Source organism: Mixophyes fleayi, chromosome 5 (assembly GCF_038048845.1).
Source record: "Mixophyes fleayi isolate aMixFle1 chromosome 5, aMixFle1.hap1, whole genome shotgun sequence".
Lineage (NCBI taxonomy): Eukaryota > Metazoa > Chordata > Amphibia > Anura > Limnodynastidae > Mixophyes > Mixophyes fleayi.
This window is the reverse complement of record NC_134406.1, coordinates 126429867-126452366: the sequence shown is the minus strand read 5'-3', so window position 1 is coordinate 126452366 and position 22500 is coordinate 126429867. Positions and strand designations below refer to the sequence as shown.

General features: G+C 42.2%; 1 protein-coding gene across 3 annotated transcripts in view; it reads left to right on the top strand.

Annotated features, from left to right (window-relative positions):
- GALNT1 (polypeptide N-acetylgalactosaminyltransferase 1) overlaps nucleotides 1-22500 on the top strand; it is a 404402-nt gene that overhangs the window by 232073 nt on the left and 149829 nt on the right. For all 3 annotated transcript variants that reach the window (XM_075212818.1, XM_075212816.1, XM_075212817.1), the window contains exons 6-9: nucleotides 5163-5333; nucleotides 5756-5873; nucleotides 6082-6262; nucleotides 12818-12957. In XM_075212818.1, coding sequence (XP_075068919.1) covers nucleotides 5163-5333; nucleotides 5756-5873; nucleotides 6082-6262; nucleotides 12818-12957 — 610 coding nt within the window. The remainder of the gene's footprint in view (nucleotides 1-5162; nucleotides 5334-5755; nucleotides 5874-6081; nucleotides 6263-12817; nucleotides 12958-22500) is intronic.

Sequence of the window (22500 nt, the reverse complement as noted above, 5' to 3'; positions counted from 1 at the left end):
CTCTCTGTCTGTATGTCTCTCTCCCTCTCTGTCTGTATGTCTGTCTGCCTCGCTCTCTGTCTGTCTGCCTGCCTCTCTCTCTGTCTGTCTGCCTGCCTCTCTCTCTGTCTGCCTGCCTGCCTCTCTCTCTGTCTGCCTGCCTGCCTCTCTCTCTGTCTGCCTGCCTGCCTCTCTCTCTGTCTGCCTGCCTGCCTCTCTCTCTGTCTGCCTGCCTGCCTGTCTGCCTGCCTGCCTCTCTGCCTGCCTGCCTCTCTGCCTGCCTGCCTCTCTGTCTGCCTGCCTGCCTCTCTGTCTGCCTGCCTGCCTCTCTGTCTGCCTGCCTCTCTCTCTGTCTGCCTGCCTCTCTCTCTGTCTGCCTGCCTCTCTCTCTGTCTGCCTGCCTCTCTCTCTGTCTGCCTGCCTCTCTCTCTGTCTGCCTGCCTGCCTCTCTGTCTGCCTCCCTCCCTCTCTATCTGTCTGCCTCCCTCCCTCTCTCTCTGTCTGCCTCCCTCCCTCTCTCTCTGTCTGCCTCCCTCTCTCTCTGTCTGCCTGTCTGTCTGCCTCCCTCTCTCTCTGTCTGCCTGTCTGTCTGCCTCCCTCTCTCTCTGTCTGCCTGTCTGTCTGCCTCCCTCTCTGTCTGTCTGCCTGTCTGTCTGCCTTCCTCTCTGTCTGTCTGCCTTCCTCTCTGTCTGTCTGCCTCCCTCTCTGTCTGTCTGCCTGTCTGTCTGCCTTCCTCTCTGTCTGTCTGCCTTCCTCTCTGTCTGTCTGCCTCCCTCTCTGTCTGCCTGTCTGTCTGCCTCCCTCTCTGTCTGCCTGTCTGTCTGCCTCCCTCTCTGTCTGCCTGTCTGTCTGCCTCTCTGTCTGCCTGTCTGTCTGCCTGTCTGTCTGCCTCCCTCTCTGTCTGCCTGTCTGTCTGCCTCCCTCTCTGTCTGCCTCCCTCTCTGTCTGCCTGTCTGTCTGCCTCCCTCTCTGTCTGCCTGTCTGTCTGCCTCCCTCTCTGTCTGCCTGTCTGTCTGCCTCCCTCTCTGTCTGTCTGCCTGCCTCCCTCTCTGTCTGTCTGCCTGCCTCCCTCTCTGTCTGTCTGCCTGCCTCCCTCTCTGTCTGTCTGCCTGCCTCCCTCTCTGTCTGTCTGCCTGCCTCCCTCTCTGTCTGTCTGCCTGCCTCCCTCTCTGTCTGTCTGCCTGCCTCCCTCTCTGTCTGTCTGCCTGCCTCCCTCTATGTCTGTCTGTCTGCCTCCCTCTCTGTCTGTCTGTCTGTCTGTCTGACTCCCTCCCTCTCTGTCTGTCTGTCTGTCTGTCTGTCTGCCTCCCTCCCTCTCTGTCTGTCTGTCTGCCTGCCTCCCTCTATGTCTGTCTGCCTCCCTCCCTCTCTGTCTGTCTGTCTGTCTGTCTGCCTCCCTCCCTCTCTGTCTGTCTGTCTGCCTCCCTCCCTCTCTGTCTGTCTGTCTGCCTCCCTCCCTGTCTGTCTGTCTCCCTCCCTCTCTGTCTGTCTCCCTCCCTCTCTGTCTGTCTCCCTCCCTCTCTGTCTGTCTGTCTCCCTCCCTCTCTGTCTGTCTGTCTCCCTCCCTCTCTGTCTGTCTGTCTCCCTCCCTCTCTGTCTGTCTGTCTCCCTCCCTCTCTGTCTGTCTGCCTCTCTCTTTGTCTGTCTGTCTGCCTCTCTCTTTGTCTGTCTGTCTGCCTCTCTGTCTGCGTGTGAGTTTGTGTCTATATTAGGGAATTTAGACTGTAAGCTCCAATGGGGCATGGACTGATGTGAATGAGTTCTCTGTACAGCGCTGCATAATTAGTGGCGCTATATAAATAAATGATAATAATGAAATCTTGCCTTCTTGCATAAGTTTCATTCCATGTTTCACATTAATCAAGGAATTGTACTTCCGTCACTTTATCAAAAGGTGAGAAAAGATTACTTACACTCTACTGGTCAGAGCATTTTCTGTGCATCTATCAAGATCTAAGGCATTCAGAAATACAAATTATCTTTTTGTAGTTCCTGAAGGTCATGGGCAAGCTTCATCCAAAGACACTCTTGCGAGGTGGAAGTCACTTCATAGGCATATTAGAGGAATTGGCATGAGGTGGCAGAATACTGAGAGAACGTTCCACAAGGGCAGTGACAACCTACTTGAGGCTCAGGGTTTAGCAAATGAGATGCAAAGCAGCAGGCTGGTCATCAAGTCATATAAAGCATATAATATGCGCTAAATTGTCTACAGGGATTGCTAGGAGGATGAGAATGGGTATAGAGAGGATAATACACTGGAATTTAGAAAAAAAAAGTTTAATGCTGTTCTATTAACCATTGAAGCTATGCATAAAATCAGCCTAAGATATGCTTAAAATAAAATATAAATGGATAAATTAAAAACAATGGACAATATAGTATAGGCAAACTCAAGGTGACAAAATATTCCACCATAATATGTCCACAATAGTCAATTACTACTGTTTTGTTGATACAGTGTAGTTGTCATTGATCAATGAAACAACGTGGAGGTCAAGAGCTCTTATACCTCATATCCATGTGTGTCGTGCCGAGTGAATAACCACAAGTTTGGAGAGGAGTTGTAGTAGACCAGTGGCTGATGATGATGTCCTTGGATGATTGTGGAAATCATGTCATACCTTCTCCAGATATTACCTTCTGATTCTTGTAGCTTCAGGTGATGCTCAGTTTGGATGCAAAATTCTTTATGCAGTTTATCAATAAAATATTTTATATGCATGGCTTGATCAGTGTGTGCTTGAATTTTTTTTTTTTTTTGTCCTACCCTTGGTTAATGTTTGGGATATCCCATTTGTTAGGGCTGCCATAGTTACTAAGGAGGAATAAAACAAGTTATACTCATTGATAATTTCGTTTTCTTGACGTACTTCATGGCAGTCCCAACATTCATGTGCACATTTTTCTGCACACCTCTGTGGGATGCAAGGAAAAATGAGCTTTTATGTAAATAAAATGCTTGATATATGGCGCTGCAGTGCTGGCGGGGTAGCACCCAGCTCTGCAGCATGTAAGAGGTTTAACCCTGGCGTCAGGTGACGGGGAGTGTAAAAATGGGGTTTGGATTTAAAATCTATGTGTAGGTGCTGTAGCGTCTGTAAAGAACTGGTGCTCAGTGCTGAAGGGGCTAGGCCCCGGGAGTATAACTATGTATAGTTTAAATGTAATAATGTAGTTTAATGTGCAATGTATAAAGTGAATGTATATGTGTAAAATAATAAGAGTACTTATCCTGTGCTGGGGCTGCAGAGGCAGCCCTGGATCCCTTTCACCCTCCAGCAGCAGGGTAAGGCACTGCACCTCCTGGGGGTCCCAGGAAGCTAAGTTCCTAGTTGGAGCTCAAATAGCTTCAACCAGCGACAGGGCAAAACCTCTCTGGGCTAATTCACGTGCAGGTTGCATTAATCAGCCCAAATTGGTTAAAGGGACAGGAGGACGGGTTACCTTCTGCTAAGTCAAGTCTCAAATGTTTTTAAAAAAGGCTCTGTTTTTTATTAAAAGCTGTTCTTCTTTCATCTGACTTGATCACTGGTACCTTTTAACCTGTGTAAGAGCAAATAAACATCACTTGCTTCAAAGACCTGCTTGGAAACTTTTCTATCCTGTGACCTACAGATTAGACCCAACTCTAATCCGTTTGCGGCTGTTTTGCGGTTTGGACCTAGTACCACCGCTCTGGGCAGTGTGGTAGGCCAGGGGGGATCCATCTACAGCAACCCTGATCTCTAGGACGAGGTCAGGGGTACCAGTCCAGGTACACCAGTAACGGGGTATGCTACCAGCTTCAGTCACCCTGAAGAAACCCAGGTCTGGATGCCGATAAGGAGTACAGTGGTGGCAGCACTTGTAAGCCTATCCTACTACGGCAAGAGGGCGCGTTTGGGATAAACGAAAGGGAACGTTGGCAAAGTAAGCCAAACCGGTTCCCATCAACAGCAGATAGGGTGGCATAGGCGGTCCATCCTGTCACAATTATGATACACAGAACTTTAGCAGTTATATATTTCTTTTTTTTGTCAACTATATGTTGAACTCCTGTTCTTTATAGTCCCGTAGCTTGTCAACACCTTGCTAGGTTTTAAGTTTTAAATGACATGGGTGCTTTCTTGTTTGTTTAGAAAGCTATTCAGTTTCTTTGAAACTATATTTACTTTGCAATAGTTTTGTGTACATGTATATCAGCTAGTGCCAGCTGTACAATATCTTCCAAATTGTGTAATTGTCTGCCAAGTTTAAACATGACAAAATATGTCCATTTTCCCCTCTATCTGTCAGAGTACATTGCCTGCCTTTCTTTTTTTTAACCATCTACCTATTTATTACTTTTTTGCCATGCAAACATTTACACGCTATGTAACCAAATATAGGAATACCATATTCTGTAGTCTCGTGTATACGAAATTTTTAAAATATAGATTGATTTAAAATTCACTATTGTTATTGTCTCTTTGTTGCGTAGTCACTTCAGTACAAGACATGGTCTCCACCAGCTGGCGCAAAATTAAAGTCCTTTTGCAGAGTGGGAATTGCAAGAAATGCCTTTGAAAAATGAACCCAACCAACCATTTTATCTCATTCAAATAATCTTGATCGACAACATAAACTCTTATTTCTTCACTGCTTTGCATAATGAGAGCACAAAGGTTGTGCCCTCTTCCGTATTTAAACAGGAAAACCTTTTTTTCTCCCCTCACCATGAGCAAACTTCTGCTTCTCCTCTTTCGTAAGGTTCTGAATGTGATTTGCTTCACAAACCTTTGCACCTTGGTAGTAATTTAGGCACATTTGCAAACAATGGGTCCAAAGCTGTATTTGCGCTAAATAGCAGCAGTTTTGCCCTTTATAAATTACTTTGCTTATGTCTGTTGTGTTTGCCCAAGTCTTGGGAGATAAAAGACAAATATTTAGTCAATGTACTCAACTACTGATTTAATTCTAGTTTGTTCATGCTTAAATGACGAAAAATAAGTTAATATCTAAATTTATAATACATATCAATTGCATTGTGAGTAATTAAATGATGTGTTCGTTTACAATAAATGCATTGTTTTTTGTTTTTAAACGGCAGTCTTGCATTTGATTTTTAAGTATTTCCACTGTTAATCAGAATAATTTAACTGTAACATTAGCCCTAAGGCTGAACCCTACTTTAATGCACTTTTGTTTTATTTTTTACAAAGGAGGACAGTGGTGTGCCCTATTATTGATGTCATTAGCGACGATACCTTCGAATACATGGCTGGTTCTGACATGACTTACGGTGGGTTCAACTGGAAATTGAACTTCAGATGGTACCCCGTTCCCCAGCGTGAAATGGATCGCAGAAGGGGAGATCGAACTCTTCCTGTGAGGTGACTTGCTTTATATAGGCTTTACCTTTCATTGAGGACAGTGTCTCAGGTAGTCTGCTTTGGTGTTGCATTATAATTGTAGTTAAATTATTGGTTTACAGACAATGCACTGGAAGAGGGTTTCACATCACTGGCAGTAACTTATTTTTCACAGCCACTTAATGATAGTTCATATATTTTACAGGGTGTTTGACACCTGACTTAAGATTATTGGCACCTTACTAGAAGATATCATTAAGTTTCTGTTTGTGGGCAACAATTAATGAAAGCTCCATATGTGTGTGTCCCATGTAAAGCAAATCATCCCTTCATTTATATATAAATGTTCAGGTAATCATTTTGCCAAGCAGAAAAAAAGTGTTTAATCATTTTTTATTTTTTTTAAATGACAAAAATGAATCAAATTCCATTTCTTTTTTTAGGACTCCTACTATGGCAGGGGGACTCTTCTCAATTGACAGAGATTATTTTCAAGAGATAGGAACATATGATGCTGGAATGGATATTTGGGGAGGGGAAAATTTAGAAATATCATTTCGGGTAAGTCTAGTCAATAATGACAAACAAAACCTATAGCATGCATATATTTAAAGGTATTGGTTTATCCCTTATTTCTGAAACTGCATGCATGGAAGGTTCAATATAGTGCAATTTGTACTCTATCTACATGTATGAATGTAAGTTAATATCAATAAAATGTGCACGCTCTGTAAAAGTTCATTTTAGTTTTTCATATTATCATTTTTAGATATGGCAATGTGGAGGTACACTTGAAATCGTCACTTGTTCACATGTTGGTCACGTTTTTAGAAAAGCAACTCCATATACTTTTCCAGGAGGTACTGGTCAAATTATAAACAAGAATAACAGGAGGCTAGCAGAAGTGTGGATGGATGAATTCAAGAACTTCTTTTATATAATTTCACCTGGTAAGTTCCATCTCAATATAGCTAGCATTTATAAAGAGCTTAATTACAGGCATATTACTGCCATGTCTAAATCACTTTATACATTTGTACCATTTCTTAATGTATGCAGTTTAGGGTAACATATGGGCTATTTATACAAATAAAGAATGTTGCTAGGCTTTTCATTAAATAATCTGTTCTACATTTTGGAATGCTATAGTTCCATGGTAGGTATCATAAATTGATATTTCTAAAATTAGGACATCTAAAATAAAGATCAAATAAAGAAGAATAAAAAAAACTATATTAAAAGTAAACTTTTTATTAAATTGTGTTAAGTTTGAACAATTATTTTGTGTCTTTTTTTCAAGTTGGGGAGATGGGTTGCTTGATTTTTACTTTAATAAGAAGTGTTCTCTGAGCGTATAATCATTTAAGATGTGCAGAGTCTCAATTAAAAAAAACAAACATATTTTTGTCAAATTGTTTAAAACACTGGATGTGATTATGCTGCTATTGCATAGCCCTTGCTGTACTATTTCTCCATGTTTAATAGTAGTTAAGCACCTGTCAATTTTACTTGCCATACAGTTCCTAATCACATGGTTTCTTGTTGAGTAAATAGGAAGTTGTGGTGAGAATCACAATTTATCTTGAATGACAAATCTTGGCAATACTAATTAAGATAATTTATTATAAATATTTGGAACAGTGTTTTGTAGTCTGAGCATAAAAACACATATGACTGAATAGTAGAGAATTCCACGCAGGCCACAGATACTATGTAATAAAATAAATACTCCTCCTGAAATCCACAACCAGCCACAGTGCTAGAAAGCATGGCATAATAGAGAGACCACCAGTGAGATGTCCCTCTGCTATAATATGTTGCTTGGGTTAATCCTAAATCATGTAGGCTGTGGGGGCTGGGGTCATTTATAAGATAGGAATACTAGCCCTGTGGTCCCAGTATAATGGTCAGGGATCGCTATATACTCTCTGTTATACAAAAAGGGGGAAGGTAAATAGCAGAAACAATTTTAAAATACATTTTAATTGAGTAAATTGCTAAAACCCTTGCTCATAACTTTATTAAATATTTAAATAATGATCCATCATAGTCTGTGACTTCATTTCACTGACAGACACAAATCACTTTCCCACACTGACCGCTTAAGAGTGAATGGGATTTCATTTGTGGTCGAAATTCTGGCTCTAAATATACCTAAATTACTAGCAGTTATTTCCCATTTGAAATCCTCTGGAGATCCAGAACCCAATCTCCTCTTGTTATTAGATGCAGAGAAAGCATTTGATTTAGTAATCTGGGATTGCTTATTTGAATCCTTACGGAGGTTTGGATTCCAATAGGCATTCATTTTGACTGTTCAAAATTTAGATACCAACCCTCAAACCAGGATATTCGCAAATTGTCGCATTTCATTTTCATTCAGTATCTAATGAGGAATGCGACAAGGCTGCCCCCTGTCCCCCTCTTATATTTGCAGTAGCTCTAGAACCACTGGCCATTGCCCTCAGGGTGAATACTGATTACTCGGATATATTGGTCCACTCACAGAAGTGTAAATTAGCTTTGTTTGCCGATTACATGTTGGTCTCTCACCCCAAAAAAACCTATTACCACTATTGTTGAGACGATATTGGCCCTATTATACCTTTGAGAGATACAGAATTAATTTTCATAAATCAGAATTACTATCCCTTTCAGGGAAAACACTGACCCCCGTATTGGTTCAGGCTTTATCAAAGTTATGACTGGTGTCTCAACAACTAAAATATCTAGGCATTTATATTCCCTCCTCTTTGGGTGATTTATGCAAATTCAACTACTCCCTGGTTATTGAAAAACTGGGGTCCACTTTGGATAATTGGAAAAACCTCCTGTTGTCGCTGCTAGGCTGAAATTCCTTAATTAAGTTAGTGATTTTTCCCAAGTTGACATAATGGCTGCAGATGCTTTCTCTCTCTCTCACATTAGATCAGTGGTAAACATTAAACTCTTTACCACTTTCCTGTGGTACAGTAAACAACCATGGATTCAGAATGCAAAACTTGGGGGCTATTTGCTTCCCTGATTTTCTGACAGGGAGTGAGAGTTGCGCAGAGTCACCAAATCATAATTTATTAAATGGTATAGATATATGAACAATATAAACCCAAATGTTGAAGGGTATAGTATTTACATGTGTACACTATACCCTTCAACATTTGGGTTTGTATTGTTCATATATTTATACCATTTAATAAATTATGATTTGGTGACTCTGCGCAACTCTCACTCTGTTTGCTATATATTTTTAGAGGCTTAACACTGCCTCCTTTTGAGTTTGCTGCATTCGATTCTGAAGTTTTATATTAGAAATAGGTACACACGGTTTTTATTAGCGCCAGAGATTCCAATGTTTCCCTGATTTTCTGGCCTTCACGTACTCTGGTGTCTTTCATTATACTGTGGGATGGTTGCTGAAACAGGAATATATTGTTAAAACCTGCCCTTAGAATCCAAACTAGTTCACCCATACTCTTTAGCAGCACTCATTCACCTCCCGAGATCCTAAATATCTGAAGTAGTTATGACCAACATTCTTTTTGCAGACACATATAGGACCTGGCCGATCATTGTAAAACATTTAAAGCACCCCAGTACCACTATGCTCTATACCACCATATGAAGTAACCCCTCGTTTCCTCCAGTCTGGACAATAGCTTTTTCTCCTCTTGGAGAGCCAAGGGCATCGCTTTGATAAGGGATGTTTTTGATCCTGGAGGCACATTTTTTTTTTCTTTTCAACTGCTTAAAGAAAAATGTAATCTACATCACACACACTTCTTTATATACCTCCAACCACTATATCATGTCACATACAGACGGTAAACTAACTCTCCTTTCACCTAGCACCCTTGATGATCAGTTACACTTCTCGAAGAGCCAAAAATTACGCATTAGATTCCTATACACAGACTTATTTCACCCATATATTTCTAACTATATTATAACTATGGACCATCTCAAGTACAGCCTGGGCTAAAAATTCTTCTTCTCCCTCCCTCCCCATCCCCCAGCAAACTTGGTCAAATAATGATAATATAATGGAATGGTTACATTTCAATAGACTGCAGGTAGTCCATCTAAAGTTCCTGAACCAGGCCTGTATTTCCCAGTCCCAGGTGAAACATTATGTAGCTGATGAATTGGAGATGTGCCCCAAGTGTAAACATACACATTCCTTTCTTTTATAATATCTGGCAATGCAGGACGATTCAGACATTTTAGAACAAAGTCTTGGGGGTATATTTACTAAACTTCGGGTTTGAAAAAGTGTAGACGTTGCCTATAGCATCCAATCAGATTCTAACTGTCATTTTGTAGAATGCCCTAAATAAATGAAAGCTAGAATCTGATTGGTTACTATAGGCAACAACTTCACTTTTTCAAACCAGCATTTTAATATACCTCCTAGCCTTTCACAACTCCGTTTTAGGTGCTTCCTTACTGATAAACCTGCCTGCCATTATCCTTTGTCATTACAACAACTGGATTCCAATCATTCCTTCGAGAGTGTCCCGGGATGTTAAACCATTTCTCACAGTTGTTCTTACAATTGCTAAGCTAATATTTTTTTTTGCCACTGAATCGTCCCCTCCCCTCCTTTTCTCTCAGAAGTGAATGCAGATCTTCTCAATACATTATATTTTGACAGAAGAGCTACCCTCCAAGATATTGACAAATGGCTGGAGAAAGTTCTACACTTAAATGGGGACTTACATGCTGATACGCAAGATGCTATCTTAATGTTTGAAAACACAACCTGGTACTTATAACTATCTCTGGGAAGTGGTTAACTTCACTTCTCTCACTTTGTTTTGTTACTTTTTGTGAACAATCCCAGGGCTGCACTCTCCCCATACCCCTGAATTATTTGTTTGTACATTTTGTGGTGGTCGCAATAGTGAGTCGGTTGGTTAATATCTTTATTTTTCCATGCTTTTAGTTATTTATTTGGAATGAATCTGATCAAGTAATAATTTTATTTTTAATAGAGTGATGAATAGAGCAGAGTATTTTATTCCATTAAGCTTGATTTTGAAACTGTTTGTTTTTTCGTTTTGTTTTTTTATATAATAATGGTCCAACTTTGGTCTGGTTATCACTAAAGCAGGTAGACCTCAGTTGTAGCAAGTCAACCAAGGTTCCCTTGGGCAGGTTGGGAGTTTACTTTTACCCATTTTTTATTTTTTACTTTTATTTTTTGGTTTTATTGCACAGTATGTGCAAATTTATTTGGACTCATTAAATGTATAGGACTAGACCAGTTCTCAGCTAGCTCTAAGCTGGTTTAAACATGAAGTCCTTTTGCTGACTGCAACTGGTGCTCCTCCACATGACATGAAACGCCATTGCAAATTCGCTCTCTTAACCTCTTTATCTCATTACGATAACTTTAATCGTTAAAAATAAATTTTGACTAAATCTACATTTCTCCACAAAACAAGGCACACCAGCAGGCTTCTTCTGTACTTCTCTACTCTCAAATGCCTGTGCAACCTTCTTCAAAATGAAATCAAACTACTGCACAACTCCATAAAATGAGTTGCACTGTGCAAACTTTTACTCTACACTAAACTATGCACCTCAGCGAAATTTTAGGCACACTAAGCAGGCAAATTAGACAAGATCCACAATGACTGAGAAGATTGTTAGAGCTGATTTAGATCTGCTTTTGTCCTATAATTTTAATGTGACATAGTTTATGTACTAGGAAATGTAAAACACAAAACCAAAATGGGCAGCATGCCACCTTCCAAATCCTTGGACAGTCTAGAGTTTGGCCCCCCTGCTACAGCTGTGTACAGTCTTAAACTGGTCAGCTCAGTGTTGGTGCCTCTATGGGGAGGGGAGCAAGTAATGATTTTGCCCTCCCAGATGCTACTTGCCCTGTGCTGATAGTGCTGCAGTTCAGTTGCATAGTACAATTCTGTTAAGGTGCCATTTTGTAGCAGAAAAATATAATTAATAAATTTCCACTGCTTTGGGACTGCTTTTAATGCAATGTGTTTCCTTAAAGCAACAGCACACATAAGAGTAACAAAAATCATTATGTATTAAGACAATGTAATGTTTGCAACATCTGTAATAATTACTAAAATCTCATTTGTGTAAGTGATTTAGTTAGTGCTCATCTTTGAATATGTAAGTAAGTTGCCTTTTAGAAGAAGATTTGTAAAAGACTCAGAGCTATCAAACACATAAACTCCTTAAAAATGTTAAACTAAACAAGGCACGCAAACTGGTACAAGCAAGTGCATGCATATCCTCTAAATCCATGAGGGGCAATGTGAAGTAGCTTCAGCCATCAAAGGGGCCACACAGAGGAAGGAGGGAGTGCACTGCCTCCTACTCCATGTATGCTGTGTGACCTCCCTGCACTGCGCATAGGAGGTAACGTGATGCGGAAGTCGGCTGCCCCAATTCTAATAAAATCAGGAGCAGTATGCTGGGGGAGGGGCACTTCTGCTCTAAATAAAGAGTGTTTTTTTGTTTGTTTGTTTTACGCTCTTTTTTTTTTTACACCAGAAGTGAATAATGATTGTATGCAGCATGAGCAGCTACTGGTTTTTTTTTCAGATGTATTATGTGAATGAGTACCTCCTTTTTAAGGGTTCATGTGTAGATATCAAAACATGAAAACATCATTCATCTGTACTTTTCATCTGTACTTTTTATGCATTTGTTATGCATTCAGCAGGACTTTATGCAGTTGATTAGAGTCCTACAGAAGAATCCTACACAAGTGCTGCTTTTAATTATGTAGAGGTAGATATAGAGATAGATAGCTATAGATAGATATAGGGATATATATATATATAGCGCCACCAATTTAAATCTAAATTGTCACACACACGCACGCATGTTCATTTTGTCAGCTGCCAATTGACCTACCAGTATATTTTCTGGAGTATAGGAGTAAACCCATGCAAACACGGGGAGAACGTACAGACTGCACATAGATAAGGCCATGGTCAGGAATCAAACTCATGACCCCAGTGCTGTTCATTTTAGATGCGTGTTTTATGCATTTTTGGGTGTCCGAAAGTGTAGTAAATCAGTAAAGATATGTAATATAGAAATTAGAAGGCACCCAGAATGATTTACTCAGACTGATACCCCGTTTGCAATGCCTCAAAAACCTGGGTTATTGCCAGGACAAGCTCAGACAACCCAGTTCGAGGCTGAGTGTGAACAGGTCCTCTGCTAATTCCCAGTTAGCCTCCAGTCTGAATGGTGAGACCCGGGTTTTTCAACCAGGGTCTCACTGAAACCTAATGTAAAGTTTTTGGGGTTTTTTTTTAAAAATAAAAAATCATAAGAGGAGCCAATCAAAGCTTCTCTTGTGATGTTGGAGACCCAGGCAGATTCGTGTTCAGTGTGCATGTAGGAAGATTGATGTAATTTCTATGCCCCAAGGTAAAGCACTGGTAAATGGCTTTAACAAGGTTGTCGAATTCTAATTACTCCTGATATGAAATCATTGCTAATATTTATTATCTTTACAGGGGTGACTAAAGTGGACTATGGAGACATATCTATAAGGGTAACTTTGAGGCATAAATTGCAATGTAAACCTTTTTCTTGGTACTTGGAAAATGTGTATCCTGATTCCCAGATACCTCGCCATTATTTCTCTTTGGGAGAGGTAAGAGCTCTAATAAATTGTAAAATTATACTTGTTGTCTATTTACATATAGCATAACATTTATGTTTTTTGCCGTTTTACTATATTAAAACTTGTTTAATTTTTATTGTGGTCTCATTTTTTTATTTTCTTATAATCTGTTTTTATTGAAATGAAACAGCGTATACATATGTATGCAACAGTATTAACACAAAAATATAGTACTTTAAACTTTCCATTGCACAACAACAATTGAAGGGGAAGGCCTGGGAAATATGGGGGGGGGTTGGGCTTCATACATTCCACTGAGCAAACAACACTGTATTTTTAAACTCGATCCATTCTGACCACAGTATGTAGAATGCTCTATTTTTATCCTCTGCCGAATAAATTACTTCATCCATTGCCATATAAAAGTCTATTCGTGCAAACCATTCTTTTATAGTGGGAGCTAACGGTGATCTCCAGTGGACCGGTATCACAGCCTTAACAGCACCATTGAGATATTTTACATAGGACTTTTTGTATTGGGGGACTGGTATATTAGTGTCGTTGAGTAGCCAAAATCTCGGGCAGTTTGGTAATTTTTTTCCCACATTTGTTTTGGAGATGAGAATGACCGCATCCCAGAAGGGTCTAATTGCCGGGCAATCCCACCAAATACGTAATGGGGTGCCCGAAGCTCCCTGACACCTCCAGCAGAGATCAGTAACCCCAGGAGCCATTTTTGCCAGGAGACTGGGACACTGGTACCACCAAGTCAATATTTTATAGTGTGTTTCAACCACTCTTACACTAACTGAACTAGCGTGAGTGCGCTGAAATATGTTCCCCCATTCTGATTCAGGTATGTCTATATTTAACTCCCGCTCCCAGTCCCTGGTGAATTTAGGTAGCGCTTTGAATGAATGTACAATCAAAATCTTATGTATAGATGATAAAGTGTGCCTAGGGCGTTGTGCCATAGTACAAAGGGTCTCAAACTGCGTGCAAGTCCTACCTGCCTCCTCACGGACTCCCCTAGAACATGCAAAGTGTCTCAGTTGGATATGCCTCCAAATTTCCACATTGGGTAGGCCCCATTTTGCCTGTAAATCAGCAAAATGTATGACTCCAGACTTGTCCACCAGCTGGCCGACGCGAGTTATCCCCGCTTGGATCCAATGTTGGAAAGACTGTCTTGAGAGGCCAGGGGGGAGGACTGGGTTGTCAAAAAGTGCCGTCAAGGGTGAGTGTTTTGTGGAAATATTTGGAGTAGTGCGCAGCTTTGACCATCTAGCCAGGGTTGGGGAGATAGTCGGGTGTTTAACCGTGGGAAGAGAAGACTGCCATGGAACAAGATCAATAGCTGTATCTAATACATAATCTTCAATCCAAACCCACTGCCTGTCACCTCCTCCTCTTGTCCAGTCAAGAACCCTGTTTAGCATAAAAACATCATAATATGTTGAGAAATGTGGCAACTGCAGACCGCCGTCACATTTGCGCTTATATAGTTTGTCATGCTTGAAACGAGGTCTCCTGCCCCTCCAAACAAAATGTCTAATGGCCTTATGTAGCTCATTGAACCATGAAGTGGGTACATGGATTGGGAGTGTGTGAAGGAGGTATAGAACTCTCGGGAGTAGGTTTATTTTTTACAACATTAACTCTACCTATCAGGGAAAAGTCCTTCTGAAGCCAGTCCCTTAAATTAGAACGTATAGTTGCAGTAATGGGTAGGAACTTATCCGTATAAATCTTTGAGTTGTCTTTATGATCACCCCCAAGTACTTAAGATGTGTGGGGTGCCAGGCAAAGAGAAAAACCAACTTCAGGCCTTCAATTACGTTAGATGGAGAGGAAATATTGAGGGCCACTGACTTTGAGAAGTTAATTTTAAAATTAGATACCTCTCCAAAAACACGGAATTCTGATACAAGGTTTGGAATGGAGACAATTGGGTTTGTGAGGATAGCAAGAAGATCATCCGCGAAGAGTGCCAATTTAAATTCTCTCTCTCCCATCCGGACTCCATAATATCTGGGTTTGCTCTAATAGACCGCGCGAGTGCCTCCATATATAAGATGAAAATCAAAGGAGAGAGGGGGCAGCCTTGCCTTGTTCCATTGGCTATATTAACGGGTTCTGATAGATCTCCATTAACCCTAACTCTGGCCATTGGGTGTGTGTATAATGTTTGAATTCTTGCCAGCCCCACCTGCCCCAAACCCAAATGGCTAAGTGTCCCCTGCATAAAATCCCAGTCGACTCTATCGAATGCTTTTTCCGCATCTGTGGATAGTAAAACGGTTGAAGTACTGGTAGAAGTGACATACTGGATCAAATCAATTATTTTAGTGGTATTGTCACTCGCCTCGCGCCCTGAGACAAATGCTACCTGATCTGAGTGAATAATTTTAGGCAGAAGGGACTTCATTCTGTTTGCTATAAGCTTAGCGTATAATTTAATGTCCACATTAAGCAGAGATAAAGGTCTATAACTTGGACAAAGCGCTGGATCTTTTCCCTCTTTAGGCAATACTGTAATGTGAGCTGACAGAGAGTGATGTGAAAAGTGGGATTGGGCGGAGATCGCATTGAAGGCCTGGAGCATGAGCGGTATCAATTTGGCTTTAAAGGTTTTGTAGTAAGATATTGTGAAACCGTCTGGACCAGGAATTTTTACCTGAGGGTGTCGTTTTGATTGTTTCCTCTAATTTCTCAGATGTAAAAGGCACCTCCAACATTTGTATGGTATCTATGTCTAGCGTGGGAAACTGAACCATCTCTAGGTAATTAGCTATGCGTTCCTGCTTAATAGAGCGCTCTGCCGGCGATACCTTACTATTAAGATTAGAAAGATTAGAATAATAAGGTGTAAAACGTCTTAGCTATGTCAAAGGAGGTAACGCATAGCTTCCCGGTTTCTGATTTAATGTGTGGTATATACAGCTGGGCCCTTTGAGCTCGCAGGGCTCGACCCCAAAAGTTTTCCCAGTTTGTCACCCCACTGATGGAACTTATTTCGGAATTTACGATAGTCCAACTGTATCTTACCCAACATCAACTGATTGAGAGTCTTTCTCACTTCCGCTAACTCAGCCAGGGTATCTGACTCTCTAGAAACTTTGTATCTCATTTCAAGGGATTTAATTTTTTCCAGGAGTAGGTCTCGGTAGGCTATCTTTTGTTTTTTCATGAATGTGCCTAGCTGAATCATCTTACCCCGAATAACACATTTATGGGCCTCCCATAGTGAAATTTTTGATATGTCAGGAGTGTCGTTAAGTAGTATATAGTCATCTAGTGCTGTCTCGATTTGGGATTTACTATAATTCTCCTATGATCAGGCGCTCGTTCAACCTCCATGTGAATGGCCTGTGGCCAGGTTGGGGTAATGAAAGAGACAGATATACCGGGGCGTGGTCCAACCAGGTGACCTGGCCTATTGTTGCTTCCCTTACCAGATCTAGGTGATTGTGTGATAGAAAAAAGGTAGTCCAGTCGGGAATATATGTTGTGTGGGTGGGAGAAAAAAGTGTAATCTCTCTCCGTGGGGTGTTTAAACCTTCGTGTGTCGACCAGCTGGTGCCCATGTATGGTGCGTCTCACCTCGCGGTAAATTTTGCCAGAATATCTAGTCATCCCTGTTGAGGCATCGATGGAAGAATGAAGCACCCAATTGAAGTCACCTCCTAGAATACCTTCCCTCAGCGGGTCCACTTTATCCAAAATGGCTTCTAGGAAAACAGGTTGATTGTGATTAGGCGCATATAAAATCACCAAGGTAAAGGGCTGGTCAAAAAGTTTGCAGGTCAGGGATAGACCCCTACCCGTTTGCAGCTTGTGAATTTGTATGGTATATATGTCAAGCGTGGGAAACTGAACCCTCTCTAGGTAATTAGCTATGTGTTCCTGCTTAATAGAGCGCTGTGCCGGCGATACCTTACTATTAAGATTATAAAGATTAGAATAATAGGCGTGAAACATATTATCTTTACCCTGCAATCGTTTGGAAAGAAGAAAAGCTACACCTAATGTCTTACTATCAGGGTTATTACAAGTGAAAATATGTGGATAATGTCGACTGCGGAGACGAGGTTCTGCACCCAGCTTAAAATGTGTCTCTTGTAAGAAGGCCACGTCTCTCTTTGTTGCTATAAGATATCTTAGCAGCCTAGATCTCTTCTCTGGGATATTAAGACCCTTAACATTACCTTGTCATCGATGTGAAACAAAGAATACATACTGACAGAACAGCTGCTCTGTGGGATACCTATCCATGTAGCCCAAGAATGTGGAAGTGGAATAGGATGGAAAAAGGGTAGAAAAGGAGGGATATGGTGAAGGAAAATGCGAATAATAGTAACATTTGAGAATAACATTTAGGTACAGTAAACATAAATATTAGACCGCTCCGGGGAAACATGAGGGGTAGACCTCTCAAGCCTCTGAGAGGGGGGGGGCGTTGTACTATATGTCCTGCGGATGACCCCCTCAGAGCTTCAACTGTTGTATTTGTAGCAGGCGTCCCCTTCACGTCTGGACTCCGCAAAACCACCTCCAGGACCCCAGCGGTGGCCCCCGCTGCGGCGACACCCACCTCCAGCAGCACCAGAAACTCTCGGCATGCACCCGGGCACCAGGTACCACTCAGTGAATGTCTTAAGAGGCACAAGTTCCCAGATACAGGGAGAGAGCTCCGCTCAGCGTGTCCCCCCGAGATGGAGTCCAGACTACGCCCCTGTGGTCTCATTTTTAAGCATTCTAGAAAAAAGTAACCTACACTACACTGCATCTTTTTGGGTGGGCATAAATGAATACAGTTTTGGCAGTTTGTTTTTGTTTGTAATTTTGTAAGAGAACAAGTTACAAATAAAGTCTCTGAATTGCTTATTGGCGATGTGTCTTTCTACCTTTTGCAGTTGTCCAGCAAATATACACTAAGTGGGCACTTTATTAGATTCAACTGCTGTTTGTATCTAGGTAACCACTCAACTAGTGTCCTATATGCAGTTAATCTTTTTAAAAGCTGGTGGGGAATATTCAATAGGTCTTGTTTGCAGGCAAGGCGGAGGATGTGAACATAACATGAGTCTCCAGGCGTTTCAGTATGAGCGAATCCGGTAAAGCAGCAGACCCCCTCCATACCCTTTGTTTTCATGTCTACGTTTATTTTGACTACCTTGTATGTCCCTGTTTTTGTTTGTTGTGATTTCCCTACTATATGGCACTGTAGAGTACTGTGGTACCTTACAAATTTTCAATAATAATGGGAGAGTCAGGAAATGTAAGAAAACTGCATGAGTGGGCAGCACGGTGGCTTAATGGTTAGCACTTCTGCCTCACAGCACTGGGGTCATGCGTTCAATTCCCAACCATGGCCGCCTCCTCCTCATCATCATCATCTATTTATTTATATAGCACCACTACTTTCGCAGCGCTGTACAGATAACTCCCTCATATCTGTCCCTCCCCCATTGGGGGCTTACAGTCTAAATATCCTAACCTAGATACACACACACACACACACACACACACACACACACACACACACACGCACACACACACACACACACACACTGAGAGAGACTAAGGACAATTTGATAGCAGTCGATTAACTTTCTAGTATGTTTTTTGGAGTGTGGGAGGAATCCGGAGCACCCAAAGGAAACCCAAGCAAACATTGGAAGAACATACAAATTTCACACAGATAAGGCCATGGTCGGGAATCTAAATCATGACCTTAGTGCTGTGAGGCAGAAGAGCTAACCACTAAGCCACTGTGATCTGTGTGGAGTTTGTATATTCTTCCTGTGTTTGTATGGGATTCTTCCCACTCTCAAAAAGTTTAATAGTAGGTTAATTGGCTAATATCAGATTGACCATAGCTTTAGACTGTAAGCTCCAATGGGGCATGAACTTATGTGAGTGAGTTTTCTGCACAGCGCTACGGAATTGGTGGTACTATATAAATAGATGTTCATGATGAGTGGATCCAAACTGCTGTAAAAAATGCATAGTGGTTTTAATGGTGTGACATTTGTTTTTGTGGGACAAGTTGGGTCAATTCATAAGGATGGAGCAGTGTTTTCTACAGGATATCTAAACATCATTGCTGGTAAGGTTCTTCTCTTTATTGAAGAGGTGTTCCATTCTGTGAATATCCGTAGTCAGCAGAAAAAACGCTAATTGAGCTTAATGCACAGCCTTAATGTAAAGCCAATCATTGACAGTCTTTGGAATGCTGAAAGAAGGTATTTGGATTAGAGCGCAACCACCAGCTAATTTGCAACAAATATTTGATACATTGGACCACACATGAGCCAGCATTGCCTCTGTATTACCACTGACATTTTTTGAGTCTATGCCCCTATAAACACAGGCTGTTCAGAGGGCAAATGGAACAATTAGATGTGGAGTTTAAAAAAAAAGTTGGCAGACGGGGGCGTGGCTCGACAGCCATACTGGATATATGGATGTTACATCAGGTCCGTCATGACAGCTCCAAAATCCTCTTCCATCGGAGCAAATTGTAATACTCAGAACAGCAAATTGTCACCCGCTGCCAAGCGACATCGTCTACAATACGGGGAGCCAAAATCTGAAATCCTGAGAGAGGCCGGCCACGATATAGCCTCAATATGGCCTTTCACTGCAAATACCTGCGAGCACAGTCTCCCCTACCCCAAGACTACCCTGCTTGTCCCTGGTCGCCCTCCAGGTACACTGCAGATATTGCCCTAGACCTTTGGCGACAGACTCACACCACCTGGTTTGTACTACCCGACCAGTCAGTCCCGACATGACCGCTACACGGACTTGGTTTATGACGTGTCATCAGACTCACCTTGGCGGCTCTTGGACACCTGGGGGATACTCCGTCTGTTGCAAACTTCCTGGACCCGAGGCTTAGCTGTAACAGTTGCGGCAGAGAACCGAAAACAAATTTGTTGCCATTGCCGCTGCACTTTTGGTGAGAGGGCACACGTCGCTACAGAGGCGCACGCCCAGCCGCACCAATCAAACTTGGGGAACCTCCAGTGACTGCTGACCGCGGACCGACCCCAGTGACCCATCACTGTATACTGTGTATTATTGTCCAACAGTGGCAGCTGCTGACCCAATATAATCAACGTTCCTACCTAGTGTGTTGGTCTATAAGAACTACGCTACTTTCTTAACTGAGTCCCCCTGTAGTGACACAACTGCACTGTACGGTCTGTAAACAGAGGAGACAAGCTGCAGCATGCCGGCCATTAGAAAATACTCTCACAATTTTTAGTAGTTAGCTCTTTTTTGTTTTGTTTGATGTAGGCGTCTCACTTGAAGAGGTGCTACCTATTTATTCTCCTAAGTAGAGACAGACAAAAATGAGCATATTGTAAAGCTCCCATCCTTTTACAATTGCTGTATTCTGTCAAGTGTCGACTTGAAAAATAACATCTGTCAACAGTGTAAACAACAACAAAAAACACGAAAAAAACAAAAAAATAATACAACGGTTATTAAAAGTTTGCGCAACTTCTGTAACCCGTACTACAGGGTTCCCCAGTGCAGTCCCAATAGTTGGTTTCTATTTTGGCTGCTCCTCCGGTCATAATTTGAGTCCTTTCCCCATGAGAGTCGGACTCTCATGGGGAAAAGACTCAAGTCAGCCTAATGTGACACTAGGCGAATCCTGCCTAACTAGAGCAACGCATTAACCGCATGCCTATCTTCAGTTCTCATTATTAGAGACTACATTTATACAGCTGTATAAAACCTTTACCCGCCAGAAGAAAGTAGTTTCTGCTGAAATTACTCAACTCTGTCATCAGGATAAGTATCAGCTCCCTCCCCTTCACCCGTGGGGAGATTCAGATATGGAAGAAGTCCCAGCAACCAAACGAGATATATACCAGACATTCGTAATCACCTTCTGGACCTCAAAACCTCTCTCACAAACAAATTTCAAAAAACAGTAGGGGAGTTGAAGAAAGATAAAGAAGACCTTGACCAACGAGCAACTGTTATCGAGAGCCAAGCTTCACAGTCTCAATCCTTCCAAACTGAGGCTAACAGAGACCTTGAGTACCTCAGCAGAAAACTAGACTTTTTAAAAGAAAAGAATGAAGACCTCGAAAACTGAGAACGAAGAAACAATCTTTGCATTCGTAATGTATCAGAATCAGTGAAAGCCGCAGATATTGAACCATACTTACTACGCCTCTTCATCCATTTGGTCCCTGCCTTGTCAGATTCTCAGATCATTGAACGGGCTCACATAAATCTTTGGCCTAAACCCAAAGACTCGGACCCTCCTAGAGACATTATCCTGAACTTCCTGTCATATAGGATTAAGGATCAAATCCGTTTGGCATCAAGGAACACCAATTTTATCCACTTTGAAGGATCAAGGGTACCAATTTTTCAATATTTGTCTCCAGTCACAGTAGCCAAAAGACGGGACCTTCGGGAAATTACGTTTGTTCTTTGTGACTGCGGATATAAGTTGGGGTTTTCCTTTTTGGCTTGTGGTAGACATCAACGGCCGACAACACTCCATTCATCATATTTCCCATTATATACTATTCCTGATGCTATTTATGCCATGTAATATACAAATGAACTCTTTATCATGCTAGGACACGGTCTGAACGCTAGACATTGTGTGGCCTCCCTCCCGTGCCTTCTAATCTCTAACCCAGCGGTTCCCAAAGTGTGCGCCGCGGCTCCCAGGGGTGCCGCGGCGCTGTCACTGGGGTTCCGCGACCAGCCAGAGGAAAAAGAAAAAAAACCCAAAACTTACCAATCTGCGCGGCGCCGGGACCCAGCATCCTCCTCTCTCCTGCAGCGCACCCGACAATCAGTGACAAGCTGCAGGAGAGAGGAGGATGCTGGGTCCAGGCGCCGCGCAGATTGGTAAGTTTTGGGGGTTTTTTTTCGTTTATTTTTTTTCTTTTCCCTCTGGCTGGTCGCAGGCGCTGCTTTAACCCTTTCATGCACTATGAAGTTTTTTTGTATCATATGTGATGTGCCGCACTGCAGAATAATGCTTAAAAATGTAGTACAGGTGCCCAGAATCCCTTCTCAAGACCAAACTTTAAATTCCAATATAAAGAGAAACCATTTCTGGCACTGAATGAACACTTGCATTGTCTGTGTTTTGCGCCGCGCGGATTGGTAAGTTTTTTTTTTTCTTTTTTTTTTCTTTTTCCTTTAGCTGGCTGCGACGGAGGGGGGCAGAGTGACGGCAGAGTGAGAGGAGCATAGAGAAAGGGCGAGAGACTGTCAGAGAGAGAGACGGTGGCAGAGAGGCAAAGGCAGAGTGAGAGGGGCAGAGAGAGTGGCAAAGTGATAGGGGGGCAGCGGGGACAGCGTGAGGGGGGGCAGCTGAGAGAGGGCAGAGGGGCAGAGTGAGAGGGGGCAGCTGAGAGGGGGCAGAGTGAGAGGGGGCAGAGTGGCAGAGTGTGAGGAGGCAGCGTGAGAGAAGTGAGAGTGGGAGCGTGAGAGAGGCCAGAGGGGCAGCATGAGAGAGGGCAGAGTGAGAGGGCAGACGGGGCAGCGTAAGAGGGGGCAGAGGGGCAGCATGAGAAGGGG